This window comes from Stomoxys calcitrans, chromosome 5 (assembly GCF_963082655.1).
Source record: "Stomoxys calcitrans chromosome 5, idStoCalc2.1, whole genome shotgun sequence".
NCBI lineage: Eukaryota > Metazoa > Arthropoda > Insecta > Diptera > Muscidae > Stomoxys > Stomoxys calcitrans.
In genome coordinates, this window is record NC_081556.1 from 6,697,212 (window position 1) to 6,720,942 (window position 23,731).

Sequence of the window (23,731 nt, forward strand, 5' to 3'; positions counted from 1 at the left end):
GAAATGATTCAATAAGCTTTACTGCACAGTAAAAAGTGTATCAGTTAAAAAAATGTAAAAAACACTTTTAAAAAATACATATTTGTATACCCCCCACCATAAGATGGGGGTAAACAAATTTCGTCATTCCGTTTGTAACACCTCAAAATATTTGTCTAGGACCCCATAAAGATCGTCATGACAATGCAATGATCTTGACTACATGAGAACAAACACGAGATGGAAACGGTAGGCTGGTCAGACGGTCGGATGTGATCCACGATTGTGTTGAAAATGTTTATCTAACCAATAATCGAAACGCGTCCACCATCGTTCTGGTATCTGTATCTTGATTTGTCCGAAAATTATGGCAATTTCTTATTTTAAAAAGTAATTTAATAATCTCCTTTTTGTGTGTATGAATTGATTCACAGCCAGGTCGTGTGTAAAAAACCAAAACAAATCATATTTTACTGTAAAAAATCGTATCAAGCTGGTAGCAAATCATACTTTATTGTCAAAAAATTTTTGAACGTTTTCTGGACGGTTTGTATGAAAGAATTTTTGTTCCGACAGTTCTGAAAGAATTCCGAACGATTTCTGACCGTCTTTTCTTATGGGATTTTTTTGAGTTTTTCTTCCAACAGTTTCAAACGAATTCTGAACGATTTCTGGACTGTTTGTCTGAAGGAATTTTTGTTCCGACAGTTCTGAAAGAATTCAGAACAAAATGAGGGGGAAAACATAATTACATACAACGTTATTTTATGTTCAAAACTTCGTTCAGAATTCAGAATTGGAAGGTAAGTCCGATTTCAATATGAAATTACTTCCGAGAATTCTTTACGAAGTATTGGAAGGAACATCGGATTTCATTACAAAATTATTTCCGAAATCATTCAGAATTCTAGACTGTTTGGGAAGAAACATCCGATTTCAATACGAAATTACTTCCGAAATCGTTCACAATTTTTTACCAAATTTCGGAAGGAACATCCGATTTCAATACGAAATTACTTCCGAAATCGTTCGGAATATTTTGCCATGTTTCGAAAGAAATATCCAATTTCAATACGAAATAGCTTACGAAATCTTTCAGAATTTTTTACACCAGATGTTTTTCGGAAGGAACATCTGATTTCAATACGAAATTGCTTCGGGAAACGTTCAGAATTCTTTACGAAGTTTCGAAAGATATGTCCGATTTCAATACGCAATTACTTCCCAAATCGTTCAGAATTCTGTACGAAGTTTCGAAAGAAACATCCAATTACAATATGAAATTACTTCCGAAATCGTTCAGACTTCTCCATACAGTTTCCGCAGATACGCCCGATTTTAATACAAAATATCTTCCAAAATCGTTCAGAATTCTATACGAAGTTTAGAAAGAAACATCCGATTTCAATACCAAATAACTTCCGAAATCTTTCACAATTCTTTACGAAGTTTCGGAAGAAACGTTTGATTTCAATGAAATTACTTTCGAAATCGTTCAGAATTCTTTGCGAAGTTTCGGAAAGTACGTCCGATTTTAATACGAAATTACTTCAGAAATCCTTCAGAATTCTTTATGAAGTTTCGGCAAGAAATTTTTCTTTCCCAATTTTCCAAGCTTTTTCTTCAGAATTCGAACCGATTTATATCCAAAGCTTCGACGTTCGAAAATATGTTAACCCTATATACTCCCTATAACTTTCGTAGAGATTTCGTTACAATTTCGGATTCAAAGTCGGAAGAATCATCCGAAGTTTGTACAGATTTTGTTACGCTTTCGTAACGATTGGTTTGCTGGGAATATCTTCTAAATATAGTAAGCGAACTATGTTTTGCTGAAAATGTATCATGTTATGCGGTAAAAGAATCATATTTTACTGTTAACATTTTAAGGTTAGTTCTTCTTTCTTTTGAAATAGAATCTTCTTTCACTGCGATGGCAACCCAAAATGTCGAAGTTTCTTCACCTCGACTAAAGCCAAATTTTTCACTTTGAGTTCTGTAATGACTTCCAAACATACTTAGAACCATACATGACTTGAGCCATTCTTGACATAACATTCCATTCGTTTGGAAAACATGCAGAACTCAATCCGTGGCACAGGGTGAGTGTACTGGCCGAACTTTACGCCTATTATTGTAATATTAAGAATTCCAAACACATTTATAAGAGAAATTTTTGTTTTCTATCTGATTGCCTTGTTGTAATCCCCTCTGTGAATTTTCTAGACCACAATTAATTGCTAGTGGTCACTGATAGTTTTATCAATTACCTGTTGACTTTTGTTATGTGCGCAGGCAGTTATTTTCATTAATTTCACTCTCAATGATAGCAGCTTGGGTTAAATACGTACACCAACAAATGAATGGCTAAGGCCAGCCAGCAAAACATAAACATATGAATGAATTCCTAATTGTTGATGAATAATTCATTAAACATCTGCATAAGTTCTATACCTACACTTCTTCTTCTCCCCCCACAAACTTACCATCTCAACACTCTTTTTCAGGCTGGCTGGAACCATTGCTGGATCGCATTGCTAGAAATTCCACTACCGTCGTGTGTCCCGTTATCGATGTCATTGACGATACCACTTTGGAATATCATTATCGCGATTCGGGCGGTGTTAATGTTGGTGGCTTCGATTGGAATTTGCAATTCAATTGGCATGCAGTACCCGAAAGGGAGAAGAAACGCCATAAGGTAAGTCCGTCCCCGCCGCTTATTTCTTTCTTTTATTGTTATTTCTTTGAGCGAGTTTATGTTTTGGTTTTAATTGATTTTCTTGGGATGCCATGCAAAATTCAAAATCCTACAAAAATGCCAAAGGTATAACGCCGTCAAATAGCAGCTTGGCAGGTGAAGTCGCCCAAGTTAAATGCCTGTGTTCAATGTTCTGTATATTGCGACCCTTTTGGCATACAAAAACAATAACAAATTAAATGTTTTATAATCCTTGTAAGCCATAAAATTTCGAAGGGCTTTTGGAAGAAAATTTACAAAAAAAAGGATTCAATTGCCATTTTGTCAATTTATTTATTTGACTTGTGTTGTGATAGCCCTAAGAGGCACATGCTGCCCGTTTCCGTCTTTCTCGATTGGTTATAAAACATTTTTATTATCCAACCTTTATTTGCCAAAGTCTCATATGGTATTCTTCTTCTACATCCTCCCACCAATAGGTTAGTCGCAGAAATTTTACTTAAGATTTAATGCCATAAAAGAGGGTTTGTTTTTACTACGTGAAACATGCCATGTTTAAGGCTACGTTATTATTTTTGTGTAAACTTGATGTATGGGCTTACCTACTCAGATATATACAAACATACATATACTACATGTACATATGAAATTTATATTGTATATCCTAGTCCTAGATATATATTCATTGATGAATGTCTGTGGCGAGTAAACAGTGGGCTAAAGACGAGGAAAATTGCTCAAAGTTTATTTCAATCATCCATAAACAAATTAAATTAAATTTTGTTAAAATTAAAGAATAACTAAAAGAAGTAAGATCATGCTAAGTTCGGCCGGGCCGAATCTTATATACCCTCCACCATGGATCGAATTTGTCGAGTTCTATGCGCGGTATCTCTTTTTAGGCAAACAAAGAACATTGAATAAGAACTGTTATGCTATTGGAGCTAAATCATGTTATAGTCGGATTCGGACCATAAATGAATGCAGAACATTGTAGAATTCATTATGTAATATTTCAGTTCATACGGATAAGAATTGCGCCTTGTATGGGAGCTGTATCAAGCTTTGAATCGATTCAGACCATATTAGACACGTATGTTGAAAGTCATGAGAAAAGCCGTTGTACAAAATTTCAGCCAAATCGGATGAGAATTGCGCCCTCTAGAAGCTCAAGAAGTCAAGATCCCAGATCGATTTATATGGCAGCTATGTCAGATTATATACCGATTTGCGCCATACTTTGCACAGTTATTGGAAGTCATAACAAAACACTTCATGCTAAATTTTAGCCAAATCCGATGAGAATTGAGCGCTCTATTGGCTCAAGAAGTCAAGACCCAAGATCGGTTTATATGGCAGCTATATCAAAACATGGACTGATTTGGCCCATTTACAATACCAACCGACCTACACTAATAAAAAGTATTTGTGCAACATTTCAAGCGGCTAGCTTTACTCCTTCGAAAGTTAGCGCGCTTTCGGCAGACAAACGGACAGAAGGACGAACGGTCGGACAGACGGACGGACATGGCTAGATCGACTTAAAATGACATGACGATCAAAAATATATATGCTTAATGGGGTCTGAGAAGCATATTTCGAGGTGTTATAAACATAATGACGAAATTAGTATACCCCCATCCAATGGTGGAGGGTATAAAAAAGATTTCAAATAAAATTTAAAAAAAAAATTAAATAAAAGTCAATTAAGGCCATTTTTCACTAGAGTTACAGGGATACCAAACTCTGATACGGCTTCAAATAATATCCCACAGTGGAATCAGGTAACACAATTGAAAAAAGTCTAAAATTCTTCAATGTCCTGTCGTTTTCTCACACAGTATGCAGCACACAATTTTCCCTGTAGTGAGCCAGATTACAGAATTCTTATCTCAAATAGCACTTGAAGTCAGGTTGTCAAAGATTTTCTATCATAATGGCACAGATCAACATCTAAAAGATCGCACACTCATACAGCAGTCTCAATGACATACCGATACCAAGTGTATGGGTGTAGGTTTCCATACCCTCACAACCAACAGCTTGAAAACATCAGTGAAGACCAAGGTCTCATCGTCCTCAAATACATTATCCACCACAGAAGGTTTCTGTTGGGAAAATAAATCTTAGAAATCCCTTTTTGCATCATTCACGGTGCCTGGTAGCTTGAGACCTCTCTTAATTCAAATGCACCATCAGTATTTTCCCATGAAAATTACTTTAAGGAACAGTTTCAAACTTCTCACTTATCAATGAGTGCTGTTGTTGTTGTAGCCACATGTCTCTGTGTTGTTGTTGTAGCCACATGTCTAGCTCCTTTAGGTGAGCAAGCTCATTCCGGTTCAAAGGACCGATCGCCGCATGATTTATGGTAACCCATAAATGAATAACTTAAATAAATCACATGGTAACCCATCGGCTCTTGCTGCTTTGTTATTCTTAAGACGAGTTTCAGCTTTTTTTTAACCTTATTTAGCACTTTATACACTTCAGCAACACAACTTACTAATAAACACATTTGGTCTTTCGTCTGCCCAAACTGGTCATATACACAACCTTGCTTGCCATAAACTAATGCTATGCTCGTATTTTCCATGGCATGGTCATAAACATTCAAAGTAGCCATTTCCTTTCATACCATGCTAAACTAGACTTTTTGAAAATTCACAACTATTTAACTTAATTAAAGTCCTCACGAAATTGCCTATCCTAATCTTATCGCCAATCTAGCAATTTTTGTGTTTTCGATTTTTTTTTTTTCTTTTGGGAAAATTGATACCACTGTTAGTGTCTGCGCCACCTTAAATTTTTATGACATTTTCGGTTTATTTGCCCAAACGAGTGGTGGGATCAATGTATAGATATGGGAGGGGGGGGGGAGCTAGCTATGGATTTCCCATGTTGGCTGCTATAGCTGTGGCTTTGGTTCTGCTTGCCTGCAAATGAAAGCAAAGAAAATTAGGAGAAGGAAAACAAAACAGCAGTCGTAGAAGAGCAAAAGAAGAATGACTACAAAATGTTTACACATAAAACGTGACTGGTTTTCCAAAAATGACACTCAACAACAACAACCTCAATGACACCCAAATGCCCTCTCCACTGCCATTGTCCTTGTTTGGGGGAAAACGAGCTTGCCTCCTCCTCTGGCACTCATATTAAATCTCTTCGACAAATAAATGGAAACAAAATTTGTGACCCTCACCTTTTCTACTCTCCATCTTCGGCTCGTTTTGTGTGGTAATTGTATCCTAAACTTCTAAGCATTTTGGCCATAAAAGAAATTGCCCTTGAATAAAGGTTTTGCAGGCGCTTTGGCAATGCGTAAACCATGGCTGGGAAACCTTTAAAGTCATTTTTTTTTTGGGGGGGGGGGGGTATATTTCGGCAAATGTCACTAAAATTTGGAATACTGAGTAAGCATAGCTTGTCAACAATGATAGCAAGAAGTTGTTCATGGTGAACAAAAATCTATTTTTGAACTAATAAAGCATCCGGCAGCGAAATTCCCTTTTTGTGCTACAATTTTCAAAGAGTTTTCTTTGTTGGTGCTTGGTGCTTGAAAACTCTTTGGTTTTTATGAAATAAGAAAATATTGATATTTTTTTTTTGAACTTAGTCCTTTGCCAGGACCTTAAGGTTGCCCATCCTTTCACTTTCCTTACATTTACTGATTTCGCATGTATGTCATAGCTCTGGGTGGGTATTAGATGGCATTAGGTAGTACCACAGTTGATTTGACTTAAACCATTTGGGTTTTGCATGATTTTCTTTTGGTAGTCTTGTTGTGTTTTCATTGTGTTTCTCTGCAAAAGATTAGAGGATTTACTATGGCCACTGTTGCCATTTGCTACTTTGCCTGGCCATTTACATTTCCATTCCTCATATTGGTCATCAACTTCTACATATATTTATAAATACATACATATATTGGGCTTCTTTGCATATCCTTTTAATAGGATTTCTTATTGTCCAATGATATTAAGGGTTTTATATGGTGGTGTGGTTTTATGCCATTTCTATTGTTTATTTTTTTTTTAGGGACTTTTTAGATAGTCCCAGAATTTCAGAGGATTTTAGAGAAAATTGTTATTCCACAAATGTGCTCACTTAATAAAGGTTGCAGAACATTTGTTAAGGCATTACTAAAAGAATGAGCCAGAGTCATTTAGGCATGACCAAATAGTCCTTTAAATGAAACAATTTAGAAGTTTCGGTGTGATCCTATTGCCATAGCAAAACAACATAAACAAACTTGGCAGCTTTAAATAAAAAAAAAAATTGAAAAAAAGGAATATCAAATGTTTTTGGGTGACATTTGTTTTGCAAATGTCTGCAAAATGTAGCCAGCAAATTCTTGTTGATAAACTTTTGTTTTCGCAGTTCTTTTTTTTCGTTTTCTTCTTCTGTGAAAACTGTCACTACCCAACATATGGGTTGCCCAACTTCATGGCTATACTCTAGCTTATAGCCAGTCATTGGCAATTTTCCACCTCTTCTCTGTTGTTTTTGCTAGTTTTGCGCCTTTTTCCTACCTTCCATTGCCTCAACAGTTCATAAACGATTTTTTTTTGGGGGGAACCAGCAGAACATCAATTTCCTTTTAACCATTTCGTCTCTTTCCATGTGCTTTTTGGTAAATTCTTTCATTTTTTTGCCATTTGGCATTGCATTGGGGTTGCTTGAAAGGCAGCTGAAATACTTCCAAACTTGGCAAATGGAATTATTGTGCAAAAAAATGAAACTTTTCACAATTCCCAACTTTCTAGAAACAAACAAAAACTAAAACTCAAAAAGATGGCAGCAGGGCAATTGCAATACCTTGTATGAGTTTTTTTTTTCTTTGGAGAATTCCATTAATTATTTATTAATCAATAAAGTTCTTGGGTTAAATTGGATTTAAACAACAGCTAGAGTGAGTTTTCATGTCATAGTTGTTTAGCTTATAATGAAATTGCTAAGCCATCCAGGGGTTAATATAAGTAGGGATGCAATGAAGGAGAGAACTATAAAAACTAAAGCATACCTTAAGGCGGTATATGAACTTAGGGCATAGTTGCCATAAGTGAAGAACATTGTGGGTAGCAAAGAAAAGGGCAGAGGTGATTATTTCGAATTAGGCAAATCGTGGATAATCTTTTCACCAACAAATCTTGTTTATATAAACAGGCATTGAATAATGATTGTGGCACAATGGGATGAAAGAAAGTCGAAGAGTGAAAAAGAGTCAAGCCTTCTCATTGTTTTTGAATGCTGCCATTGAATACATTTTAGCATCAATTATGCCTGATAGCCGAGTTGTAAGCTTGATCGGATTAGCAGCGCGGGGACGAATGATTTCGACCATCAAGTGTCCCAAAATTCTTGGCGCCACATTTGACAGCTCTTATAAATTCTCCCCACATGCCACAGCAATTTGCGCTAAGGTCAAAAATAGAAACAAGGTCCTCAAGCCATTTGCCGGCAGCACTAGGGGTGCAGGCAGAGAAACCTTGTTGACAACATATGCAGCGCCGGGGTGGTCTCGTCAGCTCTGTGACACGCACGTATTATATTCAGACCTGTCAGAATGCCGCCCTCCGAACTGCGACGAGCTGTCTCCTCAGTTCTCATGTGGACCACCTCCATCAGGAGACAAAGATGTTTCCAGTGCCAAGACATAACTACATGCTGTCTAAGCAATACCTTTTGGGCTCTTACCGCAGAGACCATCATCTTGTGGATAGATATCCACCGCCCAGAAGCCTTAAGGTAGATCTACATGATCTAGAGCGTGAGGTTCAGCGCTACAAGAGAAAACCTCTAGATCAAGCGGTCTAGACAACATACATGCAGACACGGAGCAGATGCGGTAAATGGCTACCGGGTGAATGTAGTCCTTGGAGAACGACCGCCTCCCATTGCATCTGAAGAAATTGAACTCCCCCGGCAAACCAGAGTAGTTCTGGTTGAATTACAATCCGGCAGATGCAGCCGCCTCAACTCCTACAGAACAAGGATTGATGCCGACTTGCAAGATGTATGTCCCGATTGTAACCAGGGACCGCACGATACACCTCACCTGAACTGAACTGCCCAACCAGACCCATTCGACTCAGACCCAGATCCCTCTGGACGCACCCCATCTTAGTCGCAGAGTTCTTGGATCTTGACACTCAACAGAATCAAGCAGACGAAAGATAGAATACAACAAACTACTGCAACAACAACAAATAGGGGGTTTTTGGTTCGATTACCATCAGAGGCTTCGGTCTGTCTCTACTGTCGTATCACAAAAGACTTAAATTGTTGAGTCAGGTTAAAAAAATGCATCTCTATCCAAAGCGAATATCCTTGTATCTTGTAGAACAATTTCTCTGAGAGCCAGGTTCACCTAGTCTAAGGATGTCAGATTTGCTGATTTTTCGGCATTTTGCCAATGTTTACTTAAAAAATAGCATACTGCGGATTTTCTGATTTGAAAAAAGTTTTTTTCTCTTTGAGAAAAAAACTTTTTCAAATTTGATTTTGGGCAGATGTAGTTCGAAGTTAAGCCTTGATATATCTTGATATCAACCAATCTTAAGAATTCATTTTACAAAAGGCATATTTTTTACCAGATTCCGCTAGACAGACAGCTTCTACATAATCATTATGGTTATGACCGCCATCGGAGTACTCGGGGGCCTAAGCTAAAATCAAGGCAAGGCCAGAGTTCTGGCAATCCGGCATTCAAGTACAGATTTCCATCTTATCCTACTCTGCCTCCACACTGGTCATTCCCTCTACCAGATTCAGTAACTGGATAAATGCTTCCTATGATACCCGTCTACTTAAATGCATTTTCGAATAAGTGGATTCATTTGGCCAAATTTTTAGAAGTCTTTGTGAAGAAGCAAAATAAATTTCTTATAGAATTAAAATTTTCCTCTTACGTTGTATGATTTTTTCTTTTTATTTCTTTTTACTTTCTTTTTTTAATGATGGGTAAGGACATCAAGTTTCATGACATTAATTACCTTTTAGTTGATGTATTAAGGTCACCCCAACTAAGTTTTAAACAACTTTATTTGAGACTTAAAACTAAATTTAATTGAATATACATACTTCCCACTTATCTTGTTGGTCAAAAGTTTTTGCCTTACCTTCCATTCTGAGTAAGCTATAAATTATAGTTTAATTATTAAAATTCAAGTTTTAATTGAATTATTATTAAAAAGGGGAATTTCATGCTTTAGTTCTCAAGTCCTAAGTAGTCAAAATTGAAGAAATTACAAATTTCCGAAATTTTACACATTGAAAGGTCTTAATGCTAAAAATAACAAAGTAAAGGTAGCAGCAAGTTTCTCTGCCGATTAAGCCCTTTAACCCAAAGCGTCATTGCCATTGGAGTAACAAAACAGCCAGCCAAGCAACCTGCCAAACCTGTGCCACCATTACCTTTGATGGTCTTGTGCTCTACCAAACACTGGCCTTTCGTATAAAACACATAGATGTCAGCCAAAGTTTGCCCACTACCTGCCAAGAACAGAGGAAAACCCACTTCGCCCCTTCACCCACTCATTAAGCCGCACCAACAAATTGATATTTTGTTACATTTTACCCATTTTCCATGGGGCTAACGTTTGCCTCGACTCCTTGGCTCCTACCTAACTCTGCTTACAAATGCTGTTTCGTTTTTATAATTTTAATTGTTTCGCCAAGAGTGAAATTATTGCTGTCAATAACAGAGAGAGGTCCTTGCCGTCGGTGTGCATGAAGTTGCCTGATGCCAGTAAGAATTCTTTGTATTCTTGCCCCCTTGTTGTATTGCGTTGCGCCTTCAAGGTTTAACCACGCACAAGTTTTCAGAGTGCGCCACACGCAACCATAACCAAGACTGTGGGAGCGGGAGCCGTCTCCATGTCAGTGTGTCTGTTGCTTTGTTTGCCAGGATATGCCAAGAACAATAATAACAATTGCTGCTGTGGCCTGTCAGAGAGAGAGGGAGAGAGAGAGGGAGAGAGAGAGGGAAAGCAGCAACCGAGGATTTCCTTGTAATGTTAGACTGTTTCCGTTGCCAACAAATGATGACGAAGTCGTCATTCACTCCTCCACACTCACATTCGACCGCTTTCGTAATGCGTAAGGGAAATTAGTGAAATCGTGTTATAGAAGTTGTGAAGTGGTTTTGTGGTTTGGTGGCCAAGAGCGGCAAGAGGAATAAATAAGGGCATAACCACAGGTCCTTGTATAATTAATAATACATTTAGCAGACCATTGCATGCAGCACAAAAGTTGAGTGGCTTTGGAAATGAATATATTCGGTGTGTAAGCATAGACAGCGAGAGGTGTGCATATTTAAAGAATCATATTTTTGGGGTAGAGAAAAAATAGTTCCACCTATAAAACTATTCTTAAAAAAAAGGTTGTCCAATAGAATAATATGAAAATAATTTAATTCCTAAAAGCATGTTCAAAGGAATATTTGATATGACTTTGGAGCGTTTTTTTGGCTTCCCTTGGTTATGGTGCTGCTTGATGCAATACTTCACAGTTTTCATTGGAGAAATTCAGAAAAATCCTTCATATCCTTCTTCATATTTTTAAAATTCCCGAATCCCAAAGCATCCTGTGCTTCAAAATTCGAAGACGAATCATAATATAAACAGAAATTATTAAAATTTTCACTTTTGATTTTATGTGAATTTTTCTAGCAAGGGGGTAGCCTTTGGAAATTTTCTATATTTGATGCCCAAAAAAATTTTGAGTTGAGTATACAGTAGTGAAGTTTGTAGCTTAAAAATGTGATTTAATGCTCTCCTTGAGATTTTCTTCCAAAAAAATGCAGAAAAAATTGGAAAAATTAAAAAAGTCCATTTTAAATATTCAATGTAATTTACAAGGTCGAAAATGCTGTAACTCCATCATATTTTCGAATTTCACAAATCCCAAAGCATCCTGTGCCTGTGGCTCAAAATTCCAAAAAGAATCATATTATAAACAAAAATTTCTAAAATGTTCACTTTTGATTTTTTTTTGCATTTTTCGAGCAAAGGGGGTAGCAATTGGAAGTTTTCAATTTTTAATGCCCAAAAAATTTTTGAGTTGAGTATACAGTATGGAAGTTTGTAGCTTAAAAATGTGGTTTAATCCTCTTCTTAAGTTTTTCTTCTAAAAAAAAAATGCAGAAAAAATTAAAAAACGTCAATTTTATTTGGACGTAAATATCCAATGTAAGGTCGAAAATGCTGTAACTCCTTCATATTTTCGAATTTCACAAATCCAAAGCATTGTTGGATTAGAGACCAAGTGTTCCTTCGGTAAAGGTACTTTTTTGAATCAAATCCGAAGCATTGCTGGATTAGACACCAAATGTTCTTTCGAGAATAGTACATGTTTGAATCAACAGTTCACAGTTTTCTTTGGAAAAATTAGAAAATAATCGATTTTATTTGGGCATAAATGATAAATGTAATTTTTAAGGTCGAAAATGTTGTAACTCCACCATGTTTTTGAATTTCGCAAATTTCCAGTGTTCAAAATTTGAAGAGGAATCATAATATAAACAGAAATTCCTAAAATGTTCGCTTTTGATTTTTTTACTGCTTCTCCGACATACTGACCCACTGACGTGACAAAAATTCCAGATTTAATAGATTTTTTCATAGCACACAAAATAGCTGCAACACACTTGATAACTGAAGAAGGTTTTGATTTGAACTCTGATCATTCTCCTACATACCTGTCATATTGTTCAACACTAATTATATAAAAAGAAAATCCTAAATTTACGAGCAAACCAACTGATTGGGAACTTTTTAGCACCCTAGTACAAAAGAACATAAACTCTTTTACAGCTATAGTAGAGGCAGAAGAAGTCCTTGAACGAGAAGTCGTTACATTAACCAATATTATACAAAAGGGAGGATGGAATAGTACGTCAACTAAATAGAAACCAACACACCCCCCGTACATAAGAAATTTAGTAAAACTAAGAAGGAAGCGACGTAACCAGGTCTCCTACCGAAAAAAAGGATACTGAATAAAATGGTCTAAGGAGTAAGTAAAGAGATAAAAAAATTTAACAACAACAAATTCAGAGAATTTATCTCACCTATGATAGTAAGACTGATAACACTTTATGGAAAGCTATCAGGCAACTAAATCAACCAAAAAAATCTGAATCGTTCCTTGAGAACAAACCAAAATACATGAGCGAAATTAGATACTGATGTCCAAAAAATTAAGAGCGAACACATTCCGAAAGTTACTATGAGAGAAGACTTTCAGGAAGAAAAAAAATCTCCAAAACAAAAAATCTTCAGGCTTGGATCTGATAACTGGCGATACTCTTAAGCACTTACCGATAAAGGCGTTGGTAAAGCTTACAAAAATTTTCAATTCTGCCATTCGGCTACAGTATGTGCCTTCTCTTTGGAAGGTAGTTGAAAAAAACCATGATACCGATGCCTGGGAAGAACCCAAGCGTTCGCTAGCTCTTACAGGCCCATTTCCTTAATACCGCTGATTGGAAAACTGTTCGAAAAAATAATTTGTAAACGTCTTAATTCATATATATCGCAAAAAAGGTGTTATTCCAAATCATAAGTTTGGATTCCGCAAAGGTCACTCTACAATGGAACAAATTCATAGAATAACCCATAACGTTAAAGATGCTGTTGAAAAGAAAGAGGTATGTACTGCAGTATTTTTAGACATATCTCAAGCTTTCGATGGAGTGCTACACTCTTCAATGATATTGAAACTCAGAACAATTTTACCGGAAAACTACTGTTTGTTGTAAGCATCATACCTAATGATGATAAATGAGGATCAGTGTTTTCCACAAGGTGGTATACTAGGACCGCTTTTATACCATCTCTACCCCCATAATTTACCATCTAAACAAGAATACATCATGAGTACTTTTGCCGATGATACTGTTATAATGGCAAGAGCTCCTGCCAATCAAATGTCAACTAAGAAACTGCAAAGTTCCCCTAACGGATATCGACCGATGGATGTGAACTTTACGCAACAAAACACAACACATAAACCTATATACATTAAGAATCATCAAGTACCTACGTCAGACTCAGCGAAATATCTGGGAATGACCCTTGATAAGAAACTAAAATCAAATGATCACATAAGGAATAAGAGAAAAGCTCATGAAATTAAACATCGCGAGCTAAAATGGCTCATTGGCAGAAAATCCTCCTTGTTAGTGGAAAGCAAACTGATGATTTACAAACAAAATTTTAAGCCCATGTGGATGTATGGTTTATAAATCTGGGGCTGCGCAAAGGACCACAGTATTGATATCATCCAAACTTTCCAACATGGAGTATTGAGAAACATTGTACAAGCGCCGTGGTATATAAAGAATAAAGACCTTCACATAGACCTGAAAATAAACACAGTACGAGAAGAAATACAACAAATGGCAGTTGCCCATGGAAATAGATTGAATTGTTACAAAAACGCAGAGATCCTAAAACTACTAGAAGATATACCAAAGCCAAGACTGTGAAGATAAAAACTACTTGAACTGAAGGGCCGTTTTACCCAGTAATCTGTGCTTAAATGCTCTATTTGTAAATTATTTAAACTAATATTTTTGTTAACAAAACCACTAGTTAGTCTAAAAATAAATAGATTAGTTCTAGTATAATAGCTTAAACAATATTACAATACTTATGTTTGAGAAATAAAAAAAAATATATAAAAAAAAACAAAAAAATCTTTGATTTCTTCTGCATTTTGCAAGTAAAGGGTTCGATTTGATTTTTGAGTTCAGTATACAGTAGTGAAGTTTGTAGCTAACAAAAGCGATTTAATGACCACTTTGAGTTTTTCTTCCACAAAAAAAATTCAGAATAAATGGAAATAAAATCGATTTTATTTGGGCGTTAATATTCAATGTAATTTTGAAGGTCGAAAATGCTATAACTCCTTCATATTTTCGAATTTCACAAATCCAAAAGCATCCTGTTGTTCAAAATTCCAAGAGGAATCATATTGTAAACTGAAATTTCCAAAATTTTCACTTTTGATTTTTTTTGCATTTTTCGAGCAAAGGGGGTAGCCTTTGGAAATTTTCAATTTTTGATGCCCAAAAAAATTTTGAGTTGAGTATACAGTATGGAAGTTTGTAGCTTAAAAATGCGATTTAATGCTCTCCTTGAGTTTTTCTTCCAAAAAAAAACCCAGAAAAAATTGGAACAATTAAAAGTCGATTTTAAATATTACAAGGTCGAAAATGCTGTAACTCCTCCATATTTACGAATTTCACAAATCCCAAAGCATCCTGTTGTTCAAAATTCCAAGAGGAATCATATTGTAAACTGAAATTCCAAAATTTTCACTTTTGATTTTTTTTTGCATTTTTCGAGCAATAGCCTTTGGAAATTTTCAATTTTTGATGCCCAAAAAAATTTTGAGTTGAGTATACAATATGGAAGTTTGTAGCTTAAAAATGTGATTTAATGCTCTCCTTGAGTTTTTCTTCCAAAAAAACCCAGAAAAAATTTAAAAAATGAAAAAAGTCGATTTTAAATATTACAAGGTCGAAAATGCTGTAACTCCTTCATATTTTCGAATTTCACAAATCCAAAAGCATCCTGTTGTTCAAAATTCCAAGAGGAATCATATTGTAAACTGAAATTTCAATTTTGATTTTTTTGCATTTTTCGAGCAAAGGGGGTAACCTTATGAAATTTTCAATTTTTGATGCGAAAAAAATTTTTGAGTTGAGTATACAGTAATGAAGTTTATGCCCAAAAATTGCGACTGCCGCAATTCCTGCGTTTTTTTCTTTAAAAACAAGCTCAAAATCGCATAATTGTTATCCAAAAAATCCAAAATAAAATTTATCTGAGTCAACGTAATTTTCAAGGTCGAAAACGCTGTAACTCCTTCATTTTTTCGAATTTCGGAAATCCAAAAGCATTCGGCAATTCGAAACTGGTAGAGGAATCGTTAACTAAACAGCATTTCTAAAAAATTTCACTTTTGATTTTTTTGCATTTTTCGAGCAAAGGGGGTAACCTTATGAAATTTTCAATTTTTGATGCGAAAAAAATTTTTGAGTTGAGTATACAGTAATGAAGTTTATGCCCAAAAACTGCGACTGCCGCAATTCCTGCGTTTTTTTCTTTAAAAACAAGCTCAAAATCGCATAATTGTTATCCAAAAAATCAAAAATAAAATTTATCTGAGTTAACATAATTTTCAAGGTCGAAAACGCTGTAACTCCTTCATTTTTTCGAATTTCGAAAATCCAAAAGCATTCGGCAATTCGAAATTGGTAGAGGAATCGTTAACTAAACAGCATTTCTAAAAAATTTCACTTTTGATTTTTTTGCATTTTTCGAGCAGAGGGGGTAACCTTATGAAATTTTCAATTTTTGATGCGAAAAAAATTTTTGAGTTGAGTATACAGTAATGAAGTTTATGCCCAAAAATTGCGACTGCCGCAATTCCTGCGTTTTTTTCTTTAAAAACAAGCTCAAAATCGCATAATTGTTATCCAAAAAATCCAAAATAAAATTTATCTGAGTCAACGTAATTTTCAAGGTCGAAAACGCTGTAACTCCTTCATTTTTTCGAATTTCGAAAATCCAAAAGCATTCGGCAATTCGAAATTGGTAGAGGAATCGTTAACTAAACAGCATTTCTAAAAAATTTCACTTTTGATTTTTTTGCATTTTTCGAGCAGAGGGGGTAACCTTATGAAATTTTCAATTTTTGATGGGAAAAAAATTTTTGAGTTGAGTATACAGTAATGAAGTTTATGCCCAAAAACTGCGACTGCCGCAATTCCTGCGTTTTTTTCTTTAAAAACAAGCCCAAAATCGCATAATTGTTATCCAAAAAATCCAAAAAAAAAAATTTACGAGTTAACATAATTTTCAAGGTCGAAAACGCTGTAACTCCTTAATTTTTTCGAATTTCGAAAATCCAAAAGCATTCGGCAATTCGAAATTGGTAGAGGAATCGTTAACTAAACAGCATTTCTAAAAAATTTCACTTTTGATTTTTTTGCATTTTTCGAGCAAAGGGGGTAGTAACCTTATGAAATTTTCAATATTTGATGCGAAAAAAATTTTTGAGTTGAGTATACAGTAATGAAGTTTATGCCCAAAAATTGCGACTGCCGCAATTCCTGCGTTTTTTTCTTTAAAAACAAGCTCAAAATCGCATAATTGTTATCCAAAAAATCCAAAATAAAATTTATCTGAGTCAACGTAATTTTCAAGGTCGAAAACGCTGTAACTCCTTCATATTTTCGAATTTCGAAAATCCAAAAGCATTCGGCAATTCGAAATTGGTAGAGGAATCGTTAACTAAACAGCATTTCTAAAAAATTTCACTTTTGATTTTTTTGCATTTTTCGAGCAAAGGGGGTAACCTTATGAAATTTTCAATTTTTGATGCGAAAAAAATTTTTGAGTTGAGTATACAGTAATGAAGTTTATGTCCAAAAATTGCAACTGCCGCAATTCCTGCGTTTTTTTCTTTAAAAACAAGCTCAAAATCGCATAATTGTTATCCAAAAAATCCAAAATAAAATTTATCTGAGTCAACGTAATTTTCAAGGTCGAAAACGCTGTAACTTCTTCATTTTTTCGAATTTCGAAAATCCAAAAGCATTCGGCGATTCGAAATTGGTAGAGGAATCGTTAACTAAACAGCATTTCTAAAAAAATTCACTTCTGATTTTTTTGCATTTTTCGAGCAAAGGGGGTAACCTTATGAAATTTTCAATTTTTGATGCGAAAAAAAAATTTTAATTTGAGTATACAGTAATGAAGTTTATGCCCAAAAATTGCGACTGCCGCAATTCCTGCGTTTTTTTCTTTATAAACAAGCTCAAAATCGCATAATTGTTATCCAAAAAATCCAAAATAAAATTTATCTGAGTCAAAATCGCATAATTGTTATCCAAAAAATCCAAAATAAAATTTATCTGAGTTAACGTAATTTTCAAGGTCGAAAACGCTGTAACTCCTTCATTTTTTCGAATTTCGAAAATCCAAAAGCATTCGGCAATTCGAAATTGGTAGAGGAATCGTTAACTAAACAGCATTTCTAAAAAATTTCACTTTTGATTTTTTTGCATTTTTCGAACAAAGGGGGTAACCTTATGAAATTTTCAATTTTTGATGCGACAAAAATTTTTGAGTTGAGTATACAGTAATGAAGTTTATGCCCAAAAATTGCGACTGCCGCAATTCCTGCGTTTTTTTCTTTATAAACAAGCTCAAAATCGCATAATTGTTATCCAAAAAATCCAAAATAAAATTTATCTGAGTTAACATAATTTTCAAGGTCGAAAACGCTGTAACTCCTTCATTTTTTCGAATTTCGAAAATCCAAAAGCATTCGGCGATTCGAAATTGGTAGAGGAATCGTTAACTAAACAGCATTTCTAAAAAAATTCACTTTTGATTTTTTTGCATTTTTCGAGCAAAGGGGGTAACCTTATGAAATTTTCAATTTTTGATGCGAAAAAAAATTTTTAATTTGAGTATACAGTAATGAAGTTTATGCCCAAAAATTGCGACTGCCGCAATTCCTGCGTTTTTTTCTTTATAAACAAGCTCAAAATCGCATAATTGTTATCCAAAAAATCCAAAATAAAATTTATCTGAGTTAACATAATTTTCAAGGTCGAAAACGCTGTAACTCCTTCATTTTTTCGAATTTCGAAAATCCAAAAGCATTCGGCAATTCGAAATTGGTAGAGGAATCGTTAACTAAACAGCATTTCTAAAAAATTTCAATTTTGATTTTTTTGCATTTTTCGAACAAAGGGGGTAACCTTATGAAATTTTCAATTTTTGATGCGAAAAAAATTTTTGAGTTGAGTATACAGTAATGAAGTTTATGTCCAAAAATTGCGACTGCCGCAATTCCTGCGTTTTTTTCTTTAAAAACAAGCTCAAAATCGCATAATTGTTATCCAAAAAATCCAAAATAAAATTTATCTGAGTTAACATAATTTTCAAGGTCGCAAACGCTGTAACTCCTTCATATTTTCGAATTTCGAAAATCTAAAAGCATTCGGCAATTCGAAATTGGTAGAGGAATCGTTAACTAAACAGCATTTCTAAAAAATTTCACTTTTGATTTTTTTGCATTTTTCGAGCAAAGGGGGTAACCTTATGAAATTTTCAATTTTTGATGCGAAAAAAAATTTTTAATTTGAGTATACAGTAATGAAGTTTATGCCCAAAAATTGCGACTGCCGCAATTCCTGCGTTTTTTTCTTTATAAACAAGCTCAAAATCGCATAATTGTTATCCAAAAAATCCAAAATAAAATTTATCTGAGTCAACGTAATTTTCAAGGTCGAAAACGCTGTAACTTCTTCATTTCTTCGAATTTCGAAAATCCAAAAGCATTCGGCGATTCGAAATTGGTAGAGGAATCGTTAACTAAACAGCATTTCTAAAAAAATTCACTTCTGATTTTTTTGCATTTTTCGAGCAAAGGGGGTAACCTTATGAAATTTTCAATTTTTGATGCGAAAAAAAAATTTTTATTTGAGTATACAGTAATGAAGTTTATGCCCAAAAATTGCGACTGCCGCAATTCCTGCGTTTTTTTCTTTATAAACAAGCTCAAAATCGCATAATTGTTATCCAAAAAATCCAAAATAAAATTTATCTGAGTCAAAATCGCATAATTGTTATCTAAAAAATCCAAAATAAAATTTATCTGAGTTAACATAATTTTCAAGGTCGAAAACGCTGTAACTCCTTCATTTTTTCGAATTTCGAAAATCCAAAAGCATTCGGCAATTCGAAATTGGTAGAGGAATCGTTAACTAAACAGCATTTCTAAAAAATTTCACTTTTGATTTTTTTGCATTTTTCGAACAAAGGGGGTAACCTTATGAAATTTTCAATTTTTGATGCGAAAAAAATTTTTGAGTTGAGTATACAGTAATGAAGTTTATGCCCAAAAATTGCGACTGCCGCAATTCCTGCGTTTTTTTCTTTAAAAACAAGCTCAAAATCGCATAATTGTTATCCAAAAAATCCAAAATAAAATTTATCTGAGTCAACGTAATTTTCAAGGTCGAAAACGCTGTAACTCCTTCATTTTTTCGAATTTCGAAAATCCAAAAGCATTCGGCAATTCGAAATTGGTAGAGGAATCGTTAACTAAACAGCATTTCTAAAAAATTTCGGCAATTCGAAATTGGTAGAGGAATCGTTAACTAAACAGCATTTCTAAAAAATTTCACTTTTGATTTTTTTGCATTTTTCGAGCAAAGGGGGTAACCTTATGAAATTTTCAATTTCTGATGCGAAAAAAATTTTTGAGTTGAGTATACAGTGATGAAGTTTATGACCAAAAATTGCGACTGCCGCAATTCCTGCGTTTTTTTCTTTATAAACAAGCTCAAAATCGCATAATTGTTATCCAAAAAATCCAAAATAAAATTTATCTGAGTCAAAATCGCATAATTGTTATCCAAAAAATCCAAAATAAAATTTATCTGAGTTAACATAATTTTCAAGGTCGAAAACGCTGTAACTCCTTCATTTTTTCGAATTTCGAATATCCAAAAGCATTCGGCAATTCGAAATTGGTAGAGGAATCGTTAACTTAACAGCATTTCTAAAAAATTTCACTTTTGATGTTTTTGCATTTTTCGAGCAAAGGGGGTAACCTTATGAAATTTTCAATTTTTGATGCGAAAAAAATTTTTGAGTTGAGTATACAGTAATGAAGTTTATGTCCAAAAATTGCAACTGCCGCAATTCCTGCGTTTTTTTTTTCTTTAAAAACAAGCTCAAAATCGCATAATTGTTATCCAAAAAATCCAAAATAAAATTTATCTGAGTCAACGTAATTTTCAAGGTCGAAAACGCTGTAACTTCTTCATTTTTTCGAATTTCGAAAATCCAAAAGCATTCGGCAATTCGAAATTGGTAGAGGAATCGTTAACTCAACAGCATTTCTAAAAAATTTCACTTTTGATTTTTTTGCATTTTTCGAGCAAAGGGGGTAACCTTATGAAATTTTCAATTTTTGATGCGAAAAAAATTTTTGAGTTGAGTATACAGTAATGAAGTTTATGCCCAAAAATTGCGACTGCCGCAATTCCTGCGTTTTTTTCTTTAAAAACAAGCTCAAAATCGCATAATTGTTATCCAAAAAAATCCAAAATAAAATTTATCTGAGTTAACATAATTTTCAAGGTCGAAAACGCTGTAACTCCTTCATTTTTTCGAATTTCGAAAATCCAAAAGCATTCGGCAATTCGAAATTGGTAGAGGAATCGTTAACTCAACAGCATTTCTAAAAAATTTCACTTTTGATTTTTTTGCATTTTTCGAGCAAAGGGGGTAACCTTATGAAATTTTCAATTTTTGATGCGAAAAAAATTTTTGAGTTGAGTATACAGTAATGAAGTTTATGCCCAAAAATTGCGACTGCCGCAATTCCTGCGTTTTTTTCTTTAAAAACAAGCTCAAAATCGCATAATTGTTATCCAAAAAATCCAAAATAAAATTTATCTGAGTCAACGTAATTTTCAAGGTCGAAAACGCTGTAACTCCTTCATTTTTTCGAATTTCGAAAATCCAAAAGCATTCGGCAATTCGAAATTGGTAGAGGAATCGTTAACTAAACAGCATTTCTAAAAAATTTCACTTTTGATTTTTTTGCATTTTTCGAGCAAAGGGGGTAACCTTATGAAATTTTCAATTTTTGATGCGAAAAAAATTTTTGAGTTGAGTATACAGTAATGAAGTTTATGCCCAAAAATTGTGACTGCCGCAATTCCTGCGTTTTTTTCTTTAAAAACAAGCTCAAAATCGCATAATTGTTATCCAAAAAATCTAAAATAAAATTTATCTGAGTTAACATAATTTTCAAGGTCGAAAACGCTGTAACTCCTTCATTTTTTCGAATTTCGAAAATCCAAAAGCATTCGGCAATTCGAAATTGGTAGAGGAATCGTTAACTAAACAGCATTTCTAAAAAATTTCACTTTTGATTTTTTTGCATTTTTCGAGCAAAGGGGGTAACCTTATGAAATTTTCAATTTTTGATGCGAAAAATATTTTTGAGTTGAGTATACAGTAATGAAGTTTATGCCCAAAAATTGCGACTGCCGCAATTCCTGCGTTTTTTTCTTTAAAAACAAGCTCAAAATCGCATAATTGTTATCCAAAAAAATCCAAAATAAAATTTATCTGAGTTAACATAATTTTCAAGGTCGAAAACGCTGTAACTCCTTCATTTTTTCGAATTTCGAAAATCCAAAAGCATTCGGCAATTCGAAATTGGTAGAGGAATCGTTAACTAAACAGCATTTCTAAAAAAAAACACTTTTGATTTTTTTGCATTTTTCGAGCAAAGGGGGTAACCTTATGAAATTTTCAATTTTTGATGCGAAAAAAATTTTTGAGTTGAGTATACAGTAATGAAGTTTATGCCCAAAAATTGCGACTGCCGCAATTCCTGCGTTTTTTTCTTTAAAAACAAGCTCAAAATCGCATAATTGTTATCCAAAAAATCCAAAATAAAATTTATCTGAGTTAACATAATTTTCAAGGTCGAAAACGCTGTAACTCCTTCATTTTTTCGAATTTCGAAAATCGAAAAGCATTCGGCAATTCGAAATTGGTAGAGGAATCGTTAACTAAACAGCATTTCTAAAAAATTTCACTTTTGATTTTTTTGCATTTTTCGAGCAAAGGGGGTAACCTTATGAAATTTTCAATTTTTGATGCGAAAAAAATTTTTGAGTTGAGTATACAGTAATGAAGTTTATGCCCAAAAATTGCGACTGCCGCAATTCCTGCGCTTTTTTCTTTAAAAACAAGCTCAAAATCGCATAATTGTTATCCAAAAAATCCAAAATAAATTTTATCTGAGTCAACGTAATTTTCAAGGTCGAAAACGCTGTAACTCCTTCATTTTTTCGAATTTCGAAAATCCAAAAGCATTCGGCAATTCGAAATTGGTAGAGGAATCGTTAACTAAACAGCATTTCTAAAAAATTTCACTTTTGATTTTTTTGCATTTTTCGAGCAAAGGGGGTAAACCTTATGAAATTTTCAATTTTTGATGCGAAAAAAAATTTTGAGTTGAGTATACAGTAATGAAGTTTATGCCCAAAAATTGCGACTGCCGCAATTCCTGCGTTTTTTTCTTTAAAAACAAGCTCAAAATCGCATGATTGTTATCCAAAAAAATCCAAAATAAAATTTATCTGAGTTAACATAATTTTCAAGGTCGAAAACGCTGTAACTCCTTCATTTTTTCGAATTTCGAAAATCCAAAAGCATTCGGCAATTCGAAATTGGTAGAGGAATCGTTAACTAAACAGCATTTCTAAAAAATTTCACTTTTGATTTTTTTGCATTTTTCGAGCAAAGGGGGTAACCTTATGAAATTTTCAATTTTTGATGCGAAAAATATTTTTGAGTTGAGTATACAGTAATGAAGTTTATGCCCAAAAATTGCGACTGCCGCAATTCCTGCGTTTTTTTCTTTAAAAACAAGCTCAAAATCGCATAATTGTTATCCAAAAAAATCCAAAATAAAATTTATCTGAGTTAACATAATTTTCAAGGTCGAAAACGCTGTAACTCCTTCATTTTTTCGAATTTCGAAAATCCAAAAGCATTCGGCAATTCGAAATTGGTAGAGGAATCGTTAACTAAACAGCATTTCTAAAAAATTTCACTTTTGATTTTTTTGCATTTTTCGAGCAAAGGGGGTAACCTTATGAAATTTTCAATTTTTGATGCGAAAAAAAATTTTGAGTTGAGTATACAGTAATGAAGTTTATGCCCAAAAATTGCGACTGCCGCAATTCCTGCGTTTTTTTCTTTAAAAACAAGCTCAAAATCGCATAATTGTTATCCAAAAAAATCCAAAATAAAATTTATCTGAGTTAACATAATTTTCAAGGTCGAAAACGCTGTAACTCCTTCATTTTTTCGAATTTCGAAAATCCAAAAGCATTCGGCAATTCGAAATTGGTAGAGGAATCGTTAACTAAACAGCATTTCTAAAAAATTTCACTTTTGATTTTTTTGCATTTTTCGAGCAAAGGGGGTA

At 34.0% G+C, this 23,731-nt stretch overlaps 1 protein-coding gene across 3 annotated transcripts in view; it reads left to right on the plus strand.

The window, feature by feature from the left end:
* Nucleotides 1–23,731, plus strand: part of LOC106095261 (putative polypeptide N-acetylgalactosaminyltransferase 9) — a 315,857-nt gene that overhangs the window by 189,486 nt on the left and 102,640 nt on the right. For all 3 annotated transcript variants that reach the window (XM_059369150.1, XM_059369149.1, XM_059369148.1), the window contains one exon: nucleotides 2,487–2,680. In XM_059369150.1, the coding sequence (XP_059225133.1) occupies nucleotides 2,487–2,680 (194 nt within the window). The remainder of the gene's footprint in view (nucleotides 1–2,486; nucleotides 2,681–23,731) is intronic.